Source organism: Scleropages formosus, chromosome 4, assembly GCF_900964775.1.
Source record: "Scleropages formosus chromosome 4, fSclFor1.1, whole genome shotgun sequence".
Classification (NCBI taxonomy): domain Eukaryota; kingdom Metazoa; phylum Chordata; class Actinopteri; order Osteoglossiformes; family Osteoglossidae; genus Scleropages; species Scleropages formosus.
The window spans coordinates 20,447,430-20,470,975 of NC_041809.1; the positions used below are offsets into that span (position 1 = coordinate 20,447,430).

The following is a 23,546-nucleotide window of genomic DNA, read 5'->3' on the forward strand; positions in this document are numbered from 1 at the left end:
GGCCCCGCTCTGCGTGACCGTGACGTGGTCCTCATTCAGCCGGCGCTCTGCTCGTCACCTGCGCTCGCTGCGTTTGTAAGTGGGAAACCGAAAGAATTTGAGGCATGTGGGAAATGGAAAGAGAGGTGTCGGCGGGGAGCGGCGGTAGGGGCGTGGGGGGGGGGGTGCCGGACGGCAAGAAAAGCCCGAGCAAAACGCTCCCTGTTGTCTGTCTCCCCGGCGGAGCGCTTTGCTCGCAGAGCTTGGCTGCTGTCCAGCCCTTCCCTCGGAGTGATGACATCATCAGCTGCCGGCAGGTCTGGGTGTTCTGCCAGCATTCCGGAGCGTTTATGATCGCTCGCAGATGTGTGTCCAGGAACATACTGTACCCAAACCAGAAATTAATGAAACTTGACCGCTTTCCAAGCCTCATACCCTGAGTAGAGGGAGGGAGAGAGGGAGGGAGGGAGGAAGAAAGAGAGACTGCGAGAGCCGAGAGGGTGCGTGAGGAAAGGGGAGCGGGGGGTTGGGGGGTGGGGTGGTACGTAAGCTCTAAATAAAACTAAAATAAAACACAAAAATGCAAACACCCTAAAATCTCATTTATGAATTTTACACCAGCTGATGAAAACGTGCCCCCCCCCTTCCCCCCCACCCGCCTTTTCTCCCTTAAGAGCATTAACTGGGGATGACGGACAGTGTGTATAAATCGTCTGAGCTCCTGTTTGGCTGCGTGCCTCATCTTCTCTCCTGGGGTTTAAACCCATAATACTTTCTCTGACCTGTTGATGTACATTAAACTCCTATTTAAAGCAGCCCCTGAATTATGTTGGACATAAATCTCTTTCTCTGTAAGGTTCAGGAGAGATGATTAGGCCAGTGGTAATGGGCCTGTAATTGTTCGTCATGTTTTCTCCTCCTCTAACAGCCCCCCCCCCTTCCTGCGTTCATTGCACGATGGATGTACTAATTTTAATCCAAACCTAATTACAGATTTGAAAGGTTTAACATCGCTCGGTGTCACCTTTGGAATATTTTAGTGCAATACTTGGTAAACGTAAATATATGTTTGAGGAGAGCCCTTGAACATTCGCTCTGGTTGTTCTCCTCTCACACTTCGCTGAATCTTAGCCACTGTTCGTTTAGACCTCAGGGACACGGGGAAAAGATCATGCTCGCATTCAGCTGTATTATTCAGTACGATGAGCCCCCCCCCCTTCATGAGCACTGTATATCCCACTCGGAATATGTCCTGGAAGCATGTTGAGGCTAGTGGAAGCACGGTATAGATGAATATGGTGTCGTCTTGGTTTCACTGCGCTTGCTGATGACATTTCAAAATTCCCAGAACCAGTCCTGACATGAAATCCCCTATAAAGAGCCGTGGTCCTCGTTGCAACCCAAATCGTAAGCTTGGCTGCATTGGTGAGAACATGGCTGGTGTCTCCCGCTCTCCCAGATAAGAGGGATGTGCCCTTACAAGGCCCCGGGCTTTGACAGTTTGACTAGTAAAAAATCACCTGTTAAATAAAGGCTGTTGAACGAACAAGCTTGTTTGCTTTTGTTTGTGTGCGAGAGAGAATTCCAGTTCTGCTGAGGGCTCTTAAAAATCTTTGTGATGTAATAAAGATTCAGTCGCAGGATATTAACACCCATAGCCACCTGTACAGAATCCTCCCATAACGCCAAGGTGCAAAAACATAATTTGATGATGTGCTTTGTTGAAACTCAATGGCTGAGAAGACACAAAAAATATGAACCAGCAATAACGTATTTCTTTTTAAGCCAATGAACTTCTTTTAATTTGTTACTCGGGTTTTGAGGTGAGTATTGTGCTAATGTCATTCTCGTACCATGAACGTGGTAATCTATGGACTCGTGTGGGCTGTGCTGTGGCATCTCTATGCAACGTTGGCAGTGCTGGGACTGCAGTACAAATGACAATCAAGATGATACCATGTTTAGTCCCAGCATGATTAATCAGCTGAAAAACTGCCGCTGCAGGATGCGTTGCTCTTCAGCAACGGCCCTCAAATGCACCTTGTAAATGCGCTTTTAAATATTCCCTTCTCAAGCCAGCTGATTTGCATTGTTTGAGTGCCTGTCTGGAGTAACATCTATAATTTAAAACTTATTTTGTATTTATTTGCTTTTCCTCATTTAAGATTTTTTTTTTTTTTCCTTTTCCCCCTGGATGCCTACATATGTTGAGTATTTTTCTCAGCTTGATATTTCAGGGATAAGTTAATGTAGATGGTTTATTATAAAATGTTATAACCCTTTTCTAATTGCATGACGGTATGTCCTAGGCTCAGATGTTCAAACCAAGACCACTTAAGTCAAGCCATTGATTTTTCAATGATTTATGACGGCTGCTTTTTTTCCCCCCCCTCTTCAGAAATAACACTTGAAGTCGTGTCTGGAAGATGGGTTATTTTGGGACGCGGATTCTAATTGTTTCAGTTTTGTATTTTTATTTTTTTTTTCTCCCAGTTTTTTTTTTTTAACCATCATCTTGTTAATGTTTACAGTTAAAAACCAAAAGCTAAAACGAGCCACATAAAACCCCTGTAAAAGATCTTGATCTTATTCCTTTGTCGTCGGGTATTGCAGCTTTAAATCCCTTTGGTTGCTAAGTAGCAAGTGCCCTGTGCTCTAATGGGCTGATTTGGTATTCAGCTCAATGCTGGGTCTTATTTTCGTATGCGAGACAAAGTGTTTTGATGGAGGGTGATTGCGGCAGCGTCTGCAGGCTGTTTTGGAGTTTTATGGGCTGTACAGTACACTGTGTGCTTTCTAAAACAGAACACAGGCGATTGAATTTTGGATTTACTTGTTTTTTTTTTTTTTTTTTTTTTTTTTTTTTCTTTTTTCCCCCCCCTCCCTCCTCCCCCAAGCTGCATCTGTCAAAAAAAGGAGCGTTGCTGGAAGGATGCGGATTGACTTGCTCTGTTGGAAATGAAAAGCGGTGTACCAAAACACAACTTCGATGCAAAACAGACAAATGGCACAAGCACATCTAAAGGAGAGACCGGTTGCTTTTGTTCAGGGACCGGGGATGGGTAACAGCGGGGGGTGGGGGGTGAGCAATTAAAATGCTGCTCCTGTGCTCTTGTAAACAGTGAAGGGGTTATATAAGGATCAGGTGAGTTGCATTGTGCAGTCACAAAGCGTTTTGTCAGACACCGTTTAGTGGCAGGCCCTTGACGTTTACTTGCAGCTGGAAAGGGAAGCTGTTGCGCCGTGCGGACGGCAAAATAATTTAATATGGGCTGCAACACAGTTACACAAGTCATCTTCTGTGAGGGCATCTTTTTCGGCAAAAAAAAAAAAACCTCCAAGCCTGGATTCACACTATTCAGTTGTTGTTGTTATTATGGGCTGGGCCACCTGTGGCTTCCTAGCTAATAAAAAGGAATAATTGGGCCTCCGCCCTGACATTCTGCTCACTCTGCTGAATGCCATAGATGTCACCCTGTATGAGACCTTCCGCATACTGTATTGGAGTGACAATCATAAATTATGGACATCCAGACCTATTTTGTACTGTCTGAGCCTTCACAAGTATGGGGCGCTAGCGGCTCACAACCATAGTTTCTGATAAAAAAAATCAATTTTTCAGTTTTTTTTTTTTCCCCTCTCTCTCTGTAGCTATATTCTGATGAATTTTATTTGGTCTTTTTATTTTTTGCTCTGCATTCCATTGCACCCCATTGTGTGTAGATGGCTCTTGCACGCATGTCTAGCTAACTATAAAAGCAACACCCAGCGGGGGGTACACCAGCACGTCGTCATTCAGCCCAATGCTTCGCTTCATTCATCGAGGCTGTTGCGTTCCAGCAAGGCGACGTGCGCTGTCTGGGAGTCTGTGTCGACGGTGCATTTGTCAGATTATCTCCAATTCGTGTAGGAAATTTAATAGCATCGTGGAGGGAAATCCCTCTGCTTTGTCATAATCGATATGTGATAGCAGTGCACTAATGTGTGTCGTCCTCAGCTTGGTACTAGCGAACCCCGTGATGCTGAGCACAAATCGATCTGAATGGACAAATATTTATTATTGACACGTCAATAATAAATATTTGTCCATTCAGATTGATTTGTGCTCAGCATCACGGGGTTTGTTGGTAAATGTTCAAGTTAAGTTTCCCAGAAATTATTTTTTTTCCTTTGTGAGAAATCTGTGCGATATATAAAATTGTAACGTTTTTCTTGGTTTTATTTTTTTCCCCAGTAATATAGTGGAAAAGTGCTTTTTTTTTTTTTTTTTTTTTTTTTTTTTTAAGTTTGTATTTGTTTGGTGAGCCCGTTTGTTTTTGTGGATGCATGAATTGATAGCAGCTGTAAGTCTGTCATTAAATGACTGTGGTATGGTTGCGGTGCAGGCTAAAGGGGGGGGGGTCATAAAAAAAAGTGTGTGAGGAGTAGGGTGGGTTTTGGGGGGGGGGGGGGAGTGGCGCGCGAGAGGCTAAATTTAAATTGTAATTGGCCGACTTCCACAAGCTTGCAGGCGTTTTAATGAGTCATAATAACTTCATTTAAAACCAGCTGAGCAGAAAATAGATTGGAGAGGAGCCTGTGGCCAGTATGGATTTGTTTTTTTGTCAGGCCCACTCCCTTTCATCGGCTGGGGGGCCACATCCACATGGATGTGCCACTTTGTCTGGCTTGGTGGGCCGCTGAATAGGGATTACTCGTCGGACTCCCCCTCTATCCTTCGTCTGCGTGCGTGTGTTTGTGCCGGTGTCAGTCTTCCTAGTAGACAGTTGCCTTTTAAAATAGATTGTGCTGTAGTAGATATAATATCTTCGGCATCCACACCTTTCCTCACCTTAAGAAAAAAGAAGACGTTATAAGTGAGACATGTCTGAAGTTTGACTTGGCCACACATGATTGTAGTTCATTTGGGTGCTATGGTCTCCTGTGAGACCGGTGCCCCTCTGTCATAGCCTTTGTGGGTGTTGCTGCTGCTGAATGATCACCATTGGTGCCCAGCTGCTGGAGACCACCAGCATTTTGGGCTTCTAGGCTGGCAGTCCTGCTCGCTCGCTCGCTCTCTGTTTTCCACATCCTTTCAAGTGGCTTTGTTTAGGTGTCAAATCCGGTGTCTGCATGAGACCCACCCACCCTATGATTCCTACCCTTCAATGTATGTACACTTATTGCCAGACTTTTGATGATTCTTCTGTTTTTCTCAGTTTTTCTTGTTTTACAAAGAGGTGTCATGTTCCCAGTTGGTGCTGGTGGCAACACTGGTGACAATGTTGGCATGAGAGCAGTGGTAAGAGGCCAAGTGCAGCCCCTACTTTCCAGCCAGAGAGGGGTTTGCCCCCCTGAGCTCTGCTAGGAATGGGCAGTTCCATTGGAGCCCACCAAATAGACAGATGGTCAATTTATTCATCCGCTACCTCTGTGACAGCAGCCAAGTCGTAGCCCGAGTGACAGCCTCACCAAAGACCCGCTATAGAGCGAATGAATGGCAAAGGAAGCAAGAGCATGACTGGTGTCTTGATGTTACTCACACAGTCATAAAATAATGTAGAATCACACCTGAGATGATGTGGTGTTACTGGTTTTGTGCGGTCAGTTTATGACATGACATACCTTAGTGATGCATCCTTTACCACGTCAAGGTGTGGATGTAATATTGTGTTTTACCTAATAAGGCTTTTTTTATTTGAAATTAGAGAATTATAGAACTTGATGCTCTCAATTACATTACCCTGTTCAACCTAAACCAAATATTCACTAGTGTGAAAGGTATGTTAGTCAGTGAGATTTTATACATACACATATACACACGCAAACAGAGGGAGAGAATCTCTTAGAGCTCCCTTGCGCAAAACTTTCTCTTGGAAGCTTCATGCATCGAAACCGTGCTCCACCTGATGATGGAGATGATGGTGGTGATATCCTGCAGACCAGAAGCCACAGATTTAAAGACATCAGACATTTTGGTTCCGCAGGTCATTTCTCACCGATAACGAAATCAGTTAAAGTATCACAACACTAACCAGCAGGAGCACCATGTCTCTCTCATGTAGCGGCAATGAAAGCAAATATCCTCTAAAGGCACGGGCCCTTTTATTGCATTATGTAAGTTGAACGATAGCTTTGGGAAACTTTTAGATCAATTTCTTAGCGCAGATTAAAAAGCTATGAGTCCCATTTATGAAAGCAGTCCCTCGTGAAATGCTCTTTGAAACTTTCATATTTGAGATGAGGGGGAGAATAAAGTGCTACGCAAAGATCTGCCGATGGCGCTTTCATGTAGAGGGAGGGAGGGGGGAAAGATAAAAGCAATCCCAAAGCCATCTGGAAGTAGCCAAGACACACAAGGGCTGTTTTTATGCTACCAACCCCACTGGGAGGAGCATCACAAAGGCGAGTGTGGATATTGTGTTATTACTGTTGCAGACGAGCTAATGGCTCAGAATACTAATCTTCCCAGTCCAAGAAACAACAAAAACCTCCCCCTTCTATTTATTAAACTATTTATTCCGAGTAAAGGTTCATTTCGGACAGCCGCAAAGGTCCGAAGGCCTGGCCCCAAGGGCAGCTAAAACGGTTCGGGGGGAAGTGCGAACCTTGTCTGCGGGGCCAGGCTAGTCCGAGGTGAACCGTTATCTTATAGCTAAGGGATGCTGGGGAGACCTGCAGGAAGGGTACCAGGAAGAGGGGCAGCCTTGGAATGTGTTTCAGGGCATTGTAAAAGGGGGGGAAAAATTAGTGTGAAAGTTAATGGACTGTCACACTGTCCACTTTTGTGAGGAAATGAAGTTTATGGAAGCAGCTTTTTTTTTTTTTTTTTCTTTGCCTTACTCACTATCTTCTGAACAACACATGACTCAATGGAAATAGCATGTAAACTCAGTTTGTGTCACTTGGCAGATAACCCTGGCAATTCGTAGCGCAGCTCAACAGGACTTTGGGTAGTAAGACTTAATATTTAAATGGTGGTATTTGTTTTACTTTTTTGAAGTTTTAGATGGTAACTTTTTTTATTGTGCTTGTTGGAGGAAAGGGCATGTTGGGCACAAACGAGCATAAAAGCAGTGCACCTGAGTGCAGTTAAATGTTGCGTGTTTTTTTTGGCATTTCCTGTTGTTCTCGTTTTTTGGATGTCCTATTATTGCCGGCCTCGCTACGTCTTCGTTCCTTCTTTGTTAGTTCGGCCCTTTGATCTCCTGGAAGAGGAGTCCAGGATGTGGGAATGATGTAGTAGTCATCCCCCAGCTAATCCCAATTAAGTCCCTTCTTGGTGAGAACTTCTTGCTTTAGAGGGTGTTATTAGAAAGGAATAAATTGCAAAGCAGAAGTCACTGCTGTAGCCCAAATTGTATTATGAGAATGCATTTAAACAGTTTTACTCAGATTGCCATTTCCTACGCATCTTCCTTTTTATGGAGGGGATTGAGGTTGGACCACTTCATTCTCACAGTTGCCATCCTGCAGGTCATTCTGCCCCCTGCCCTAGATTCCAGCCAGAGGGCCCCAAGAAAGTAAGGAGGTCCTTTGACAATGTGTGATTTTGAAGAAGGAAATAATGGGTGTTCTACACTAAATGGTCACAGGTTGACTGGCCACGGGGTGGGTGTGTGTGTTTGTGTGTGGTTGCTAGCTTTTTTTTTTTTTTTTTTGTACCTCTCAAGGCCAGAGGAGGGGCTCACACCTATCACACTGAGGTCTGTACACCTTTCTCCTGAACATGCGTGCTGCCAGGTGTATGTGGCTAAACTGCAGAAATGCTGCACTCTACATCCTCCTTGAGGCCCTACATGTCTTGGATCCAGATGCTGGCCAAAGGTCAAAGAGGTTGGGAATGTGAATTAACAAAGCCATTTTTTTTTTTCCTCCTCCTACCTCCCTTTTTCTGTGGCACTCCACTTACTCTAAAATAAAAAGAAAGCAACCCCCCTTTACTCTGTCTCATTAGCAGTAAAGCTGTTTATAGCACAGTAAAGACATGTCAATTGTGGTGTCTAATGGTTTGCTATAGAGGAGGAATGGAGAGGGTGTGGGGTGGGTATCTGCAAAGGTGCTTGGGTCAGTTATTGGCCGGGTCCTCCAGTTCCTCAGAGACGATGGTGTGGCCATTTTGGTCGCCGTGTGACTATTGATCTAAATTGAAAGGAGGTGTTTATGTTCAAGGACATTCCCTGCCCTCACAGCTTGGTCTGCGCTTATATAAGCAGGACTGCTCCTGCTGCAAATGTTTTATGGACTGAAATCCCATCAGGCGAGGGCTTTTTAGTACCTCTACGATGGCCTCCTGTGAGATGACTATGTACTTGGTTCACTCTGTCTGGATATCTTCTGGCCTTCTGGACTAGCAGCTTTGCTCAGTTTGAACACACTGCAGTAGTGTTACTTTAGTTGACCCTCAGCAGAATTACTGTGCCATCATATGATTTCCAGAGGTACAGCCTGCCGTGGCCTTTTCTCCTGTTTGTTGTAAATTTTGGTCCAAGAACACTTTTCTGAGAGAGATCTTCTTTTTGAATTTTTTTTTTTTTTTTAAAAGATAGTCTATGTATGCTAGATGTTAGGCTTTTTGCTGGTGGGACATTGGGTCTTGCTGCTTGTCCTGCTGTTAATACAGGGTGGCAAGGGGGGATTGAGTCCTCACTTCCTGCTGTTTCACACAAAATGAGCCCCGCCGTGTTCCTTGCTGCAGCTTTCAAACTTGGTCCGTGCATCGCGGACATAAGGAAACTCGTTACGGCCCAAGAAGTCCAAAGTAGCAAAAACAGAAGTAGGGGAGGCCCCGGAGCACATGTGACCTCTGACCTCTAGAGTAGAGGCGGTCATACCTCATCTCTCCTGGAAGCGGCTTTTCCTCCTCTTTTTTTCTTTTTTTTTTTTTTTAAATTTATTTATTTTTTGTCCTGGTTATTTTTAGCTGCCTGTATAGCTGGGATATGAGCCCTTAGAGTGCTGAGTCAGGGCCTTAAGGAGTTTAAGGAGGCTGAGACCTCCGTGCCTTAGCCTCAGTGCTGTTTGACTCTTTGTGTCGTGAGTGTGGCCCCACGTGTCCCTGTCACTCGTCCCTCACTACTTCTTCTTCTTCTTCTCTCTTTCTCCTCCTCCTTCGTTCCCTCCACTGTTGAGAGCAGCATTATGATGGTTTAGTTGTTGTCCATTTCTGGATGGGGGGGGGGGGGCAATGTTGCAGTCTCCCGTCCACTCTGCATTATTTGCTTTGCTTTATTGCCCGTCCGGGGATTTTGGTCTTGGCCAGGGGGACTCGCGCCTGGTTGCGGAACACATCTATTTGAGAGTAGGAACCCTGTGTTCTGCGCTGTCCTTTCACATTGGCAGTGTGCGCGCTGTTCTGTGACTGATAAGAGGGTACTGTAAATAAAACTGTACAGCACAGCTCGTCTCTGCTAAAGAGGAGAAGTGTGGTGTCTGTACTCATTGTTCTGACAGCACTCGGCTTTTTTCTTTTTTATGGATTTTTGCTTTTTTTTCGGTACGGCGTGTTCTTTCTTACATAACGCATTTGTGTAGGCTCACCGAACAGCAAGGGTATGTTTTTGTTTTCACCACACTGGTTTCCTGAAGGAGTTTTCTTAAGCAAAGCGCAGCGCCCGCCATGGTACCCGCTGCTGCAGCTGAACGGGACCGCAGCGAAAGTCTGGTCGACACGGTACCGCGTCACCCTCGTCCGGACTGGCGGCAGGTGAAAGGCAGCAAACCCCACACGCCACCGAAATCCTTGCGATTCTGCCCTCTGTCCCAGCTCGGTGGCTCACGGGCTCGAGTTTCTCATCGCAATGCTTTTCTGGTCGAAGGCCGCCCGACACCACCCCCACCTGCACCCACGCACCAGTAAACAAAGTGTTCTTTTTAAAAACCAAATCTGTGCCACGGGGTTGTGCAATGTTTCAGGAAGGAAGAAGAGCCTTTCTCAACAGCACGTGGCACCTCTGCTCTGCATGCGTGCAGCCGGGAAGGGAGGAGGGGGGGGGGGGGGTCACACGCGTCCGCGGCGTCCATCTGCCCACTTCGCAAGGCAGGGCTGCAGGAAGTGCGACTTGTTGCGGAACCGTGTTTTTTTTTTCTTTTTTTCTTTTTTTTTTGACCTGTCCTCTTTGGTCTGGAGGAGGAGGCAGTTATTTCCAGTGTGCTGTTTCTTCCTTGGTGAAACTGTGTGTGTGCGTGCGCGCGTGCCACCCGTCGGGTGTGAAGAGAGGGAAGGGGCGGGGGTGCCAAATCTTACAGAGGTGTTTGTTCTTTCCCTTTTGCTCCGACTAACAAGACAGCAGCTATTGATCAAAGCGAAGGGGTAAAATTTATCACTTTAATTTCATTACTTTTTTGCCGCCTAAAACATGTCCCTGCTGGGCGGCTGGATGTTGTCACCGGTGCAGGATAATGAACCAAGCGCAAGGCGGTGTTTATGTTTCATGTGGTTAAAAAGCCACCATCCCGCTGCCACTTAATCTGCTAATTTATTGGCCAGCGTCGCGCACCTTGGGCCGCGCTGCCACTCGGCAGACCGGGACAGCGGCGCTGGGGTCTGCGCCCACCCCCCTCCCACCGAAATACAGCTCCATCCAACCCGTAGTAAGAGTGCTATTTAGACGGATAGATAAACATTACGTTAAACAGAATGATGGCCGTCGGGAGCGAAAAAGGGATAATTTTAATTATTCCACTACGCTTTAGTCTCTCCGCTGATGTTTTGTTGACTTTTATGAGGCTTTGATTGGAACCTTGAAGTGTTCGGTGGTGTCCTTTACGGGTAATGGAAGGCAGGGCCTCGATCAAAGGCGAGCATTTGGAGTATGTTTCATTTATGCTGCGGTGAATTAAACCTAACTGACCATGTTAGTGATGATCAAATGGAGTCCCTCCAGATTAATGAGGCAGCCAGAGGAAGCACTGCTTTTAGCAGCTAGCTTTAGACTTGGGCTCTTATTCTATATTTTATAAAATATCGCTCTAATGTAATTTAGAGATTGGCGTAATGTAAATTGAATGTAGCTGTTTGTTTAGCACAACATCACTCCATGCGGGGGTATACAGTTATCCAAAGCAAAAAGATTTGTGTTTTTCTTTGAAAGTCTGGTATAAAAAAAAAAGTATGCTATAGTAAGCGTTCCATGCCTTGAATTTTTATATAATCCCATTCAGATGAAAAGTGTTTAGAAATTGAAAGTGATTAACAAGATATTCATAATTTGGGTAAGTTCTTTTTTTTTTTTTTTTTTTTTTATATAATCTGGAGAAGGATTTCCTGTTTTGCTTGCCAAAGGTGCGGTAACCTTTGGTGACGCTACTGAGAACACGATGGGTTCGGTTTTCGGAGAACTCCACATTAGTCGCCACACTTGTTTGATATTGCTGAGGAGTGCGTATAACTGTCGAGACATTCTTTTGCCTGCAGTAAAGCTGATGATTTGGAGATACGTTCTTGTAACTCTTTTGTGCTGTTAGACTACTGCACAGATGAAATCTCGAGTTGTAATTCGGTGCTTTTACTGCTATCAGATAGTGAAAGTGGAGTTGATTTCAAGACTGTTTTTGAAAGTCACTTACATTTTATCGTATCGCTCTTATTGTAACAGACTTGGGACTTGCGGGTGATAAATATAGTAAGACCTTCCAGTACAGTTTTGAGTATCTGAGGTTTTTTCCTCATTAAAAGGTTGATTTGTGAAATATTAAATCCAACAGAAGCTTTGTATCCTTCCCATGTGCAGTTTTTATTTTTTTTTTTTTTTAGGGGAAAAACACTTCAGTCCCATTTCTGCAAAGCAGAGCCCTTTTAGTGACCATGTTGGTTGTGTACCTGACTTACTGTCCTTAATGCCTTGCCCAGACAGCACATTCTGAGCCATGTTGTTGTGTGTGTTGCAGCTGGAGTGAAAGCCATTGTTTGTAATCAGTGTGGCGTCCAGTTTCCGAAAGAAGACGATCTCGAGGCCCACCGGCAGATACACACAGGTAAGGAGACCCATCTTTGTCTGCTCGAGGCAAGAAAATATGCAGAACTGCATGAACGAAGTAGATGGCACTAAATCGCCCCCATTTCCTTCAGAAAAAACATTGATGTTGCTGTATAGCATTTTTACGGTGTGTAGTTGCTATTTAAAATCAGACACAGAATCCATAATTCAATGGTACTGATTTTTTAAATTTTTTATTTATTTAAAAATATCTTATTTCACTGCTTGTTTCTGTTTTCTACTTGGACCACTGAAGTTCAGGAAGCTAACTGTTGCGTAATGGGGTTTTAGTCTAGAAGCTTCCGCGGAGCACAGGTGACACAGCACTAAGAGTTGCACGTCATGGCCCACATTTCAAGCCACTGGTTGAACGACAAGAATGTGCCAGTGGTATCCAGTACCTCACAGTGCTGTTTCTAGAAACCAGAGGGGGGTGGTGAACGCAGGGATTGGGTTTGGGTGGGTGTTCTTGGCCCGGGCTCCTTGTTTATCAACGTATCCAGGATGACAGAGGTGCATGCACAAAGCGTCCGCTCCTTATTTTAGAAACGAGAGCAGAGGGCCTCTCGGGTTACCTCTCACATCCCTTGTTGTTTTGCAGCAGTTCCCATCCCTGAGTGGTGCACGTTACCACAGTACTTCAAAGCACCAGGCATCTGCCATGCGCTCCATGCAGAGGGCGCTCCTGTGACCTCTATTGCAACGCCTGCTGGGTTAGCGGCGTGCTCAGGCTACTTGCTCCTTTAACATGGTCACTGCCAAGACAGGGTGTTTATAATATGCCATCAGTCATTGGTTTGCAGTGCCTTCCTTCCAAAACAGCCCAGGACTCCAAGTCTAAGTTTCCACTCAATTTTGCTCACCAGTTTGACAACCAATTTTTTTTTTTTGCCCACAGGAAATGATTTCATAACTCAAGCCAAGTTGCATGGCTTTGACAGTGCTTTCCTGCTGGTTGTAGGTTCCAGGGCTACTGTCTGGAGGCCTGACAAAGCAAGTAGGCTTAAGGATAGTTGTGGGAAGGTAATTTCTGGTGGTGAGCTAGGCCCAGTGTGAATGCCCTGGCCAGCATGCCAGTATCAACAAAAGCCTGGCCTTTTTTTTTTTTTTTCTCTCTCCCCCCCCTCTTTATTTTTTATAAAAAAAAAAAAAAAAAACCTGTATCCTCCACAGAAAACCTCCGCAGGGATCCAAATAGCCAGAGCAAACCATTGCAATGAAGATCTTTTGTTGTCTGAGATGCCTGTAACTCAAGCTGGAGAAATTGTTCAAAAGCATCATAGTGATAACCACCTACCTCTCCTTACCACGTTACAACAACCTGGGGCAAAAGCCTTACGTCTGTATGGATGTGTTCTTTTGGTGGTCGGCCTTTTATAGATTTTCCTTTTATTTAAATAAATATTTTCCTAGGTTTGGACAATCCATTTTTCTTCTAAAAATCATACACAGTAGCTTTCAAGTGTCTTCATCTCAACAAGTTCTGGGGGCCCTGGCCAGTGGGGGGCCTTGCTGCTGTGCGGGGTTAAATGGGGCTAATAGTCCCAGTGTAGGACCAGCGGAAAAGGCAGCTAAATTTAGCAGTGCAGTCCAGAGCGAAAGCGGGCAGCGAGATTTGTCTTGCTGCCAGGGATTTAAACGGCAGCAGGGCCAGCCTCCCTTGTGGCTATCCGACTCACATTTTAAAATGTACTGTAACGCATGGCTAGTCCGATATGCTCACACCCCACCGCAGACACGCACCCCAATATGCTCACCCATATGCTTAACTTTTTTTCAATGCAATGGATTATTCCCTAAATCTTAGCATAGCTGGGTGCAAATTGCCTATACCTTCCCTCCTTGCAACATTGCCAGTCATTTTGTATGCCTTTTGGACCCTTTGATAAGCCCAAGTGCAAATACTTTAGTAAGTCTGCTGTGATACAGTACCTTCCCCCGGACACGTCAATTTCCCACAATGCCATGGAAAGAGGAAGCTCCCTTGCTGGTGACATCTTCTTTAAAGCAGCTCAGCAGTTAGTCAGAGCACTGTGAAAGCACGTAGTCTTTGTCTGTGGAAGTAAGGTAATGTGGAATATAACTCGTGGGTTGCGCTTGAGGTTTCATCCATTTTTTTTTTTTTTTTTTTTTTTTTTTAAATATTCTCGCCAGCCTCTCTTTCATCTAGAAAATTGCTACGGTCTAATGGTCAATTGTTGGGGCTGTAATTACTTAAACGCTTTGCTATAAATAGACTGACAACCCAAAAATACTTTTAGATGCCATAGAGAATTATGTCACATAGACAGTAAGTTAGTTTGCATCTTGCGGTGCCTATTTATCCCAGACTTTTCAGGCTTCATTCCTGAGGGGAGTTGTTTCAGCTTGTTTACTCCAACGTCTCCTCCTAATTAGCTCCTTCATTATGATTTTGATAATGATAATGCATATCAGAAGATCTGAAGCAGCAGATTTATGTTTGTGTTCAGGAATGCAGTATTTCACTGGAGGAGGAGGTAGTACAGATAATGTGTCATTAATAGCAGCAATTAACACTAGAGCCTAATTTGCGGGAATGAGAACCTGGAAGAGCAGACTCCTCTAGAAATCGAGTCTCGCACCCGTGATACGCACCAGCGTTGGCTGTGCAGGCTGGAGGGTGGTGGCACCTCTGGTATGAGGAATCTTTACCTGTTCTCTCTGCTGTCCCTTTGAGTGCCAGTAGGCCTCACTCAACAGCCAAGGGCTTCCTTCACTATCCTGGCTGTCACCTTTTCTGTGGTGGAGGCAATACGGACATTTTATAACCAATGTCAAGCAACCTTGCCCGTTTTGTCAACTGCCTTATTTGTGGCAGGGGGTAGTCAAGAGTTCTGAGTTACACTTCTTCAGTGTCTGTCTGTCTGTTGAGCTTCAGAGAAATGGAAAGAGTACCACCTTTGTGCAGGACATCCTGTATGAATAGTTAATATCCGTGGATATCAAGGCGGTGTTTACCATGACCAGAATTTTCAGTGCTGGCTCCTGAAATTGTAAACACCGAGTTCTCAGTTTCAAATTGGCAGCGTGTCCAGAAAAAAAGGGTGCAGAAGGGCAGAAAGTGCTGGATGCTTCTGGTGATCGCGGCAATCAAACCCCGCTTTATGCTGCATAAATATTTTACTGTATCAAGTCTCCTTGAACTTCTTGACGACGACACGGGATGCGAAAGCCTTTACCTGTACTGCTGAACTGCCTTAATGGATGGTGGGCTGAACTCTCATAGAGAATGAGTGGAAATTAGTGAATTTATCTGATGTCACATTGTGGGGAGGAAGCGCTGCAGTTTCTGTCGCTGAAGTATTTCCTGGCCAGACACCTTGTTGAATTTATCAGCTGAAGGGGGAGTTTGAAAGCCTTTCTCTTTTTTTTTTTTGAGCGCGCTTGCAGAAGCGCAAAAAAAGAGCGTGAGAAGAAACGAACGGATTATCCAGTCAGGCTTGCATCTTACTCGTTGGCACAGGATGTTCTCAGATGACGGTCTTTCGTCCTGCAGTCAGGCTCATTTCTAGGTACCGCTGCCTCTTGAATAGTGGCTATTGTGGCCTCTCTTTGTGGTCTTGTTTTCCTTTGATCTCATGACGTCAGAGAAATCAGCTGCTGTTTTGGCTTCTGAATTTGTGCCGCTGGAATAGAGAGCAGTCAGAATTGCGGTTACCCGCTTCGTTTTTGCCCGTTTCGGGCCGCCTCTGCTGTCCGCAGGTGCGTCTGTCTGATGTTTTAGCTATTCTATTGCAGCAATTACTCCAGTGCTGCATAACCAAACCCAAACAGACATTAATACAGATTAAGCTACGAGTGTGGTCAACGCGAAAGAGCACAGCAGCGGCAGCAGGGGTTCTCCCGCCTCACTTCCAGGTGCTCGTCTCGCCGTGGTGCTGCCACGTGGCGACTCGCTCCTCCCGCGCAATGGCTGCCGTCGCATCGCTGCCCGGCTGGCTGCACGCTCGCAAAATCTGAACGAAACTGCATTTTGTCCAGGAGCGGCACGGAGGGGTAGCTGTTTGACAAACCCCCAGGAAGTCCGGGCCTTTAAAGCTGGAGAAGTAAAGTTCGTTGGGTGAGGGTGGCTGGCAGGAGCGTGCGTGCTCGGTTCCCTTTAGTGCCAGGACTCTGAGAAAAACATCATGTGCTTCTGTTTACACTCTGCCACAGAGCTGCCATACAGTCCACGTTGACCTACTTTGTAAGGGCAGCTGAAACGGAAGGGATATAAAGGTTACACTCCTTACGCTATGGTCCCTACGCTCCTTCACTTTTGCTCGCTCGTCCCTACCGGTAGCTTTGTGCCCGTAAGTAAATTTATACCACCCTGATGCACACTTCTTTGAGGGACGACATATCTTAAACACTGGAACAGTACTGACTGTCTCACTGAGACCTGTACACACACACACGGGAGCAGTATAGTGTACTTGTTTTGAAGGTATGGCCCGTACAGTAGTTTACCCCTCTGACTGAGTACCGAGATAATGATAATATCCACATACTGTCACCAAGCCCAGTTTGAAATGAACAGCTGCATTTCTGCTTTATAGACAGGTCAGAAAGAGAGGTGGCCAAGAGCAGGATGTTCTAGCACATCTTTGAAAGAGAGGCGTCCTGTCAGACCAGTATAGCAAGTGAGTGAAATCACTGTTGACAATGCTGTAATTGCACCAGGGACTCGACGCCGTCCGCCAAGCCCTTTTTTGCCTGCAGGAAAAGCCCTCGATCACAGCACTGGAGAGGTTGTAGGAGAGCCTTGAAATACCCAACGCTGGTCATTCTGAGTTCACAGGTTTCAGTTGTATCACAAATACCGGGCTGCAAATCATCTGTTTACAGGGTTGGGCGGACAGACGGATGGATGGATGGCAGGGGTCGGGGGACGCGGTAGGAGCGGTATGAAATCTCTGCTGCTTTGTGGTGCTGCATCAGAAACGAGGCTGCTGGCTTGTGCAAGTGATCTTCCCTGTTTGCAGACAGACCCTTTCATCCTATAGAGAAGGGTCCCAAAGCAAATCCCCAAATAATGGTGATGGGGGTCCCCATTTTGCTCTACTCCTCTCCTGTTTTGTAAGTCCTTTTTTTTTTTTTTTTTTTTTTTTTTTTTTTTTTAGGTTGGGGGTTAGACAAGAAGGGACGGGGTGGAGGAGGAGGAAAATATGCAAAACATTTGAAAGATGGAGCAGTGGCTTTGCTTGGTGGGAACACGGCATGACTCCAGCGAACTGGGCCACAGTGTAAACAGTTTTTCTTAAGCCACAAATAGTTTTGACAGAGCCGGAGAAGAGCGGAGAGCACTCCAGCGCCGTACGGCAAACGGCAGCTCGCAGGCTCCGCTCCCACGTCTGAAAATATCCCCCCATCGCTCGCTCGCTCTCCTTCTTGTACCTTCTCTCCCTCCCTCCCTTCAGGCTGCGCAGTGCCACCTGGCAAGCAAAGGTCAGGTCCGAAGTGTTTATCTCAGTCTTGCTCACATTGGAAATGAGGGCATATGTTTTGTGCTTACAGTAGTTAATCACATGCTTGTTGTCAGTGAGCTTTACCGCCGTTGTGCTCACTGAACGCTGGTGAGATCAGTTTTTCTTAAGGGCCGCAAAAATTAAATTACCTTTACATTTATTAATTTGGCAAACTCTTTTATCCAAACTTTTTTTTTATGCATCACCATTCTTCTACTCATCTCAGGACCTTGATAGTATTCTGTGATAGATGTTTTGACATGTTTTGGCAGATGCCAATAAACAGGTAGCGTTGTTCTTCGGGAAGGGTAATATGATCCTTGTTCACGGTGTAAATATTGTATGAAGATCAGGAATAAAGCACATTGCCTGTGACCTCCTCTGTGAAAACCAGGATACACCTAAAATATCCTTGTTCAACAAACTTTCATGGTATTGCTTTATTTTCAGTGTAACAGAGGGCGATTGGAAGAATGGTGGACCGTCTTAATCCAAACTGTGCCCGGGAAATTCATGTTGAGTGTTTAAGTGATGATTAGTGAGACTGAATGCGGTGATAGTCTCCCGTCACATGAGTTATAAAGGACGCTGGAGTTGAGTTCTACAAATAGCCTGTTTGCCTCCTGTTTGGTATGCGGGGGTCACCTGAGGTGATCTGTAGGTGTACCCCTCCCTCATTCCACAGGTATCCCGGAAAATGAAGGGATTCAGGATAAGATGGGTTCACTGTGCATATAAGGACCACTGGGAGGGAGAGATCCACACGGAGAGAATCTGGAGCACATCAAGCAGGGGTGAAGACATTGAGTAACCAGATGATTTGAGGGTCATCTTTCAGTGTAGCACAAGGGTAAATCTTTGAGCATGAAAGGTGATTGTCCTCAAGCCAGCACTCTTAACATCCGGTTTGAAAGCTTGCTCAGACACCATAGAGTAGACTAAACCTTAAATCTTTAGAGTGCAGGGACAGAAGTGTATGGGAAAACTAACCTTTTTACATGAAGGATTTAATACAGTTTAGAGCTCCCTAGTGCCTATCTTTTAACTAAGTCACTCATAAAAAAAAATGTCAATAAGCAATATTTTTTCATCATAAAAGCTTTTCAAACAATAGAAATTTTTTTGTGGAAAAATTAAAATGTGCTTGAAGTTTGGAAATGTTATGACATGGCATTAAACAGAGTAAATCTGGCTGCTTAGCAACAGAATGCTTATTGTAATCTCAGGATTAAATAACAAGAATTAAGCCTTGTGTATTGCAACTGTGGCAGTATTTTTAAGTACTGTAAACTGCACAGTTCCTCAATGTCATGCAGGTGTACTAATGCCATGTTTTCCTCTTTAGGCAAATTTGCGTTTCAGTCCTAGGTACCCTTGTAACATTTACATTATTCCTTATTTTTAATTTGACTTAAGTAATAAGGGAAAGAGTGCTCTGAATATGGTGATAGCTATATTGTGCATTCTAGCTGACAATGTATACACACACACACACACACACACACACACACAGCCCTTTTTTAGCATCTGCGGTATGAACACCCAGACCCTCTCAGGTGCAGAGCAGCTGTGGTCATACTGAAACAAGGGGAGCGTTAAATAGCCCCGCTGTCACTGAAGTGTTGATGACCCTTGTCCTTCCTCTTTTCACCCGCCTTAACATGGAGGACACAAGTAACTTTCCCTTCGTGAACAAAAAAAAAAACTAAAAACGGTAAGTGGTTAAAGCCCATATCAATGGCCAAATTAAATCAGGAGTAGGCCAGACCACAGTCCTTTTTTTTATTTTTTTCTTTTCCACTAATTTTTCCAGATACAGTCTAAATGAGTCCCCAGACACGCGAATGCTCAGCTGTCTGATAAACAGCACGTGCAGAAATGTGGCCAATGCCAGAATTAATCCACCCGCCAGAATGTTCCGGCCATCCGCTGGTGTAAATTCTCCAAAAGAGGTCTCCTTTATTGACTCCTCAGTGCATTTATTTGCGCAGAGACTGAGAGTCGTCTTTGATTTTCCCCTGGTGTGTGCAGTGGTTAGGGTGGGCTTGGTCAATAAGGAGACTAATTAGGTGTCCAGCCGCTCATGTGCTTCATGATTACGGCTGAGCGGAGCAGGCGCATGGGTGCCACGGTAGCTTGGGCCATCGGACATTGCAGAGCCACCTGAACAGAATCGACCAAGGGGGCACATTCAACGCTGAATGACGAAAAGCAGTATCCGTTTGGTGGACCCCTCTTTAGCCTCCTTGCGGAGACGGTTCCAGGGGCCCCATTGTGCAGGTGACAGTAACACACTTCCTGAGGGAGAGCAAAGTTTTTGTGGGAGGATTATGGACCCCTGTGGGGCCCCTGCGATTCATGCCCAGCGATGGAGCCAGCAGGATCCTTGGAGCTGAGCTGCGGAAGATTCTCCCCCACCCCGAAATGTCACAGCATCTCCGACAATGCGGCTCATCGAGTCCCGTCCTGTGTGGAACAAGCATTAACGGCTGGCGGCGCGCCGCCGGAGAGGAGGGGCATGGTCCTGGGGGACGAGGAGGAGGAGGAGGAGAAGGAACGCTGGATGTGTTTGAACATGGCCATCTCCCATGCTACCAAAATCCTTTAGCCTTTTGGTTTCCCACCTCCAAATGTTTTCAGAGCACGTTACCCTTGCACCACAGCGAGAGAGAGAGAGAGAGAGTCGGGAGGCTTGGCACGAGGTGGGAAAAGAACTCCTCACAATAGATGAGCCTCTTTTGTCCAAAAAAACAGGCCTGGAGGAGAAGCGTCCGCTGTAATTAGATTTGACTTGTTTGTCTACATCTTTTTGAAAAGGATCCTTAAAAACCTTTACAGTGCGAGCCCTCGTCACCATAACAGCCAGGGAATCTTTGTTTGTTTCTAGAAAAGAAAGGGGGGGCCCCTCTCCTGTTACTTAATTGTGAACTCGGGGATTAGTGTGAACACTTATAACCTTTCACCTCAAACAAAGGCATGATCACATCTGGTTGCCTAGTGACATGATTTTCACCCAGGCTGATTTAATGGAACAGCTAGCTGGCTCCGTCTTGGTGCGGCCTTTCAGTGGACATGCGGCATTATTTCCGATAATGGAGAGTATCTCTCCCAGCATTTAAAAAGAAGTAAAGAAATCAAAATTAGGCGTTTTCTTACATACCAAACAAGTTGACATGTTTGGAGCGTGTAAGATGCAAGAATTTGCCTGTGTGTTATTAGTTGCTGTCATCCCTCAGTTCTTTTGAGCCAATTTTCAAGGACAGGGCAATATTGAGCCTTCACTTCCTCTAACTTGGAAAGAATTGTGGTCAAGCTTCTGCTTGTTTATTTAGGAAATTGGAAAGACCAGCAGTAGGGGGTGATGCCGTTCCAACGGTCTGAAAATGGAAATGATCCACATGCTATGCTGGTGTCAGATAGACTTCCTATAACTTAAAAGTGATAGTTTTGTGCTCAAAGTACTCAAACCTCCGTCTCCCGGGCAACCGGCAGTCAGACTGATGGAGCCGTCGAGCCTGTCTTGATTTACAGTGAAAACAAAGCAAAATAAAGCGCTGTGAGGAAAAGGGTGAGGTGCAGAATAGTCGCCACGCCTCCACGTTGTCAAAGCCCGGTCCGAGCATGAATACCGAAATGTGGCTAAGGAACCTCGTGACCAAATGGGCATTAAACAAATTACTTCATTAGCAAATGAAACGTCAGTCCTGCATTTTCTGATTTAGCGGTGCCGATAAGGTATTGAAGGATACATAATTTATTAAAAGTGTTAATATATATAGAATGTGGAGTGAACCGAAAATAGACCTTCTAACCTGAAAGATCTTAAACCTCTTGTATCGAGGAAGCACCGTGCTTTTGTTACAATCCCTTCCTTTATCTCTGTGCTTTCAGGGCTCCTATAATTTTATTGTATGTGTCTGGGGACTCGCAGTTGAAACAAGCCAATATTGTGTTTGCTCAGGATGTTTGTAGTATGTCCACACATGCTCAAAATCTCCCTGAACTGGGCCCCTGTCCATCCTCACTAGTCGCACGGCTGTCCGTCGTAGTGTGAATCGGGAAGGAAAGCTTGGCGCACGCGCATATTTTCCCCCCTTCTCAGCGTTCTCCCCTGTGCTCAGCGCTGAGCCCTTTACACAGGGACTTGAAGATGGTATCGGGTCCTGCATATCACTCATGCTGCCAGGCGCAAGCGGGACTGCCAGTGTGGACTGAAATTGGATCGCGACAACTTTCCCCACTTGTTCCCCCCACCTCCCGCTGTCCCATCAGTTGACACTGGGCTGGTTCATCCTTCTAATTTATCATTTCGGTCCTTCCCGCGTTGTCCTGGTTGAACCTGTTTGGCTCACCTCGGCCCATTCCTGGAAAAGAGAGGGTTGCGTCCCTCTGAGAAAACATCCAGGTTCTCTCAGCGGCAGATAATGACCAGAGGTGCTGTGAACTCAGGTGGGACCCATTACGGCGAGGACTCCCGCTCTTATCAGTTAATGGTGGGTTTCCAAGGACCCTGGATTGTTTTCTCAGATGGCACCTGGTCACTCACAGGTCACAGAAGGAATTGAGAAGGGATGCCAATGAGAGATAAGCTATTGTATAAATACATCTATACATAGATGCTATATTACGGCAGGGCTTGGGGGGAGAAAAAGTTCTCTTGTCTCCATTGAGGTGTGTGTAATACCAGCCTATTTTGACACTCAGGCCAAATGGGTTACGATATTAGTCCAGGTGTCCTTTTTTTCTCCGCCGTAAACAGTGGTCCAGGTTGTCACAGAGAGAGGTGATACGAAGCATGTTTGGCATAAACCCATTTGTGTACCTTTTGAGAATCCTAAAATGACCTCATGCATTGTAAATGTCGTTTTCTTGGCCTGCGTGTAAATTTAGCTCGGGATGAGTAGAGATCCCTAAAGATGAGTCCACTGAACATTGTTCATGTCAACCTTAATTTTTCCTGCACATGCGCTGTCGTTCTACTGCCTCTCCCAACTGCGTATTTGCGCCCACAGTTTCAGCGCATATTGCCACGTTTATATGACTTACTGGCTGCGCTTTGTAAGAGAATCCTGCAAAATAATGTAAGATTTTGCACTTTTCTTTAAACACCTAGATCTGGTGGAAAATGCCCATAATACTCAACTCTTGCTCTGACTCTTTTTTTTAAAATTTTTTTTTTTTTTTTTTTTTTTTTAATGTCACAGTAAGCAGTTGGTGTTGCTGTAGTGGAGGACTTGGAATTGCGTGGGTGTCCACTGTACCTCATGGTCGTCGTATTAAAAGAAGTAATAAAAAAATAATAATAATAAAGTAAAGGAAGAAACCTGCTGGAATGTGCTGAAGAGTGAGAGGGGCGCTCTTTAAGAGAGCCGGTGTCCATTTACAGTGGCCCAGTCGGAACGGCGATCGCGCCGGCTCCCGCACAGCCCTCCCGGAATGTGATTGATTATGTGGTGTTTATGCCATTGAGGACCTTTCAGCAGCTTGGGGGTCAGGGGGTCATTTTAGCTGCAAATCCGCTTCCTTTTGTACAGTGAGGGTCTACAGAGGGGGCGCACAAAAACGCCTTTTTCTCTTCACCATGGGAAAAAATGGGGAGGGGGCCACGCATCAATTAATACAATGCCCCCCTTCCTTGCTCTCTTCAAAGACTGCGTTGGTCTTTGCTTTGGGGGTTTTAATTAAAAATCAAAATGAAGGCAAAAAGTAAAAGGAAACACAACACGGGCATCAGAGTTAACAGGAAATGGATGTTTTGTGTTAACTGTTCTATTTTTGAGAAAGGGAAGCACTCAGTTTTATAGAATAGAATTTATTTAAAAAAGGAGGATAGGCAGAAAAGTTTTCGATGGAAAAATGATGGATCCAAAAGAATAAAAAATGGGAAAACTATACATTTCAAGGGGTTTCGTATGACCCAGAGTATTGCACTTGGACTCCCCAAATTACATCATATTTATTTGAAAACCAACTGATAATTCTCTGTGTATTCTCGACTGTTTGGCTGTAAACACGTATTTTGCTGTGTACTGTATAAGTAGAATTTTGGTGAATGATGCAAACGTCTTGTATTTTCTTGACCATCAGTACTACTGCATTTTCACAAATATTTTTTGAGAATTACATTAACATGGTATGTTTG

At 45.3% G+C, this 23,546-nt stretch overlaps 1 protein-coding gene across 2 annotated transcripts in view; it reads left to right on the plus strand.

Moving 5' to 3' along the window:
• zbtb16a (zinc finger and BTB domain containing 16a) overlaps nt 1-23,546 on the plus strand; it is a 98,217-nt gene that overhangs the window by 48,144 nt on the left and 26,527 nt on the right. For both annotated transcript variants that reach the window (XM_018755234.2, XM_018755235.2), the window contains exon 4: nt 11,848-11,934. In XM_018755234.2, coding sequence (XP_018610750.1) covers nt 11,848-11,934 — 87 coding nt within the window. The remainder of the gene's footprint in view (nt 1-11,847; nt 11,935-23,546) is intronic.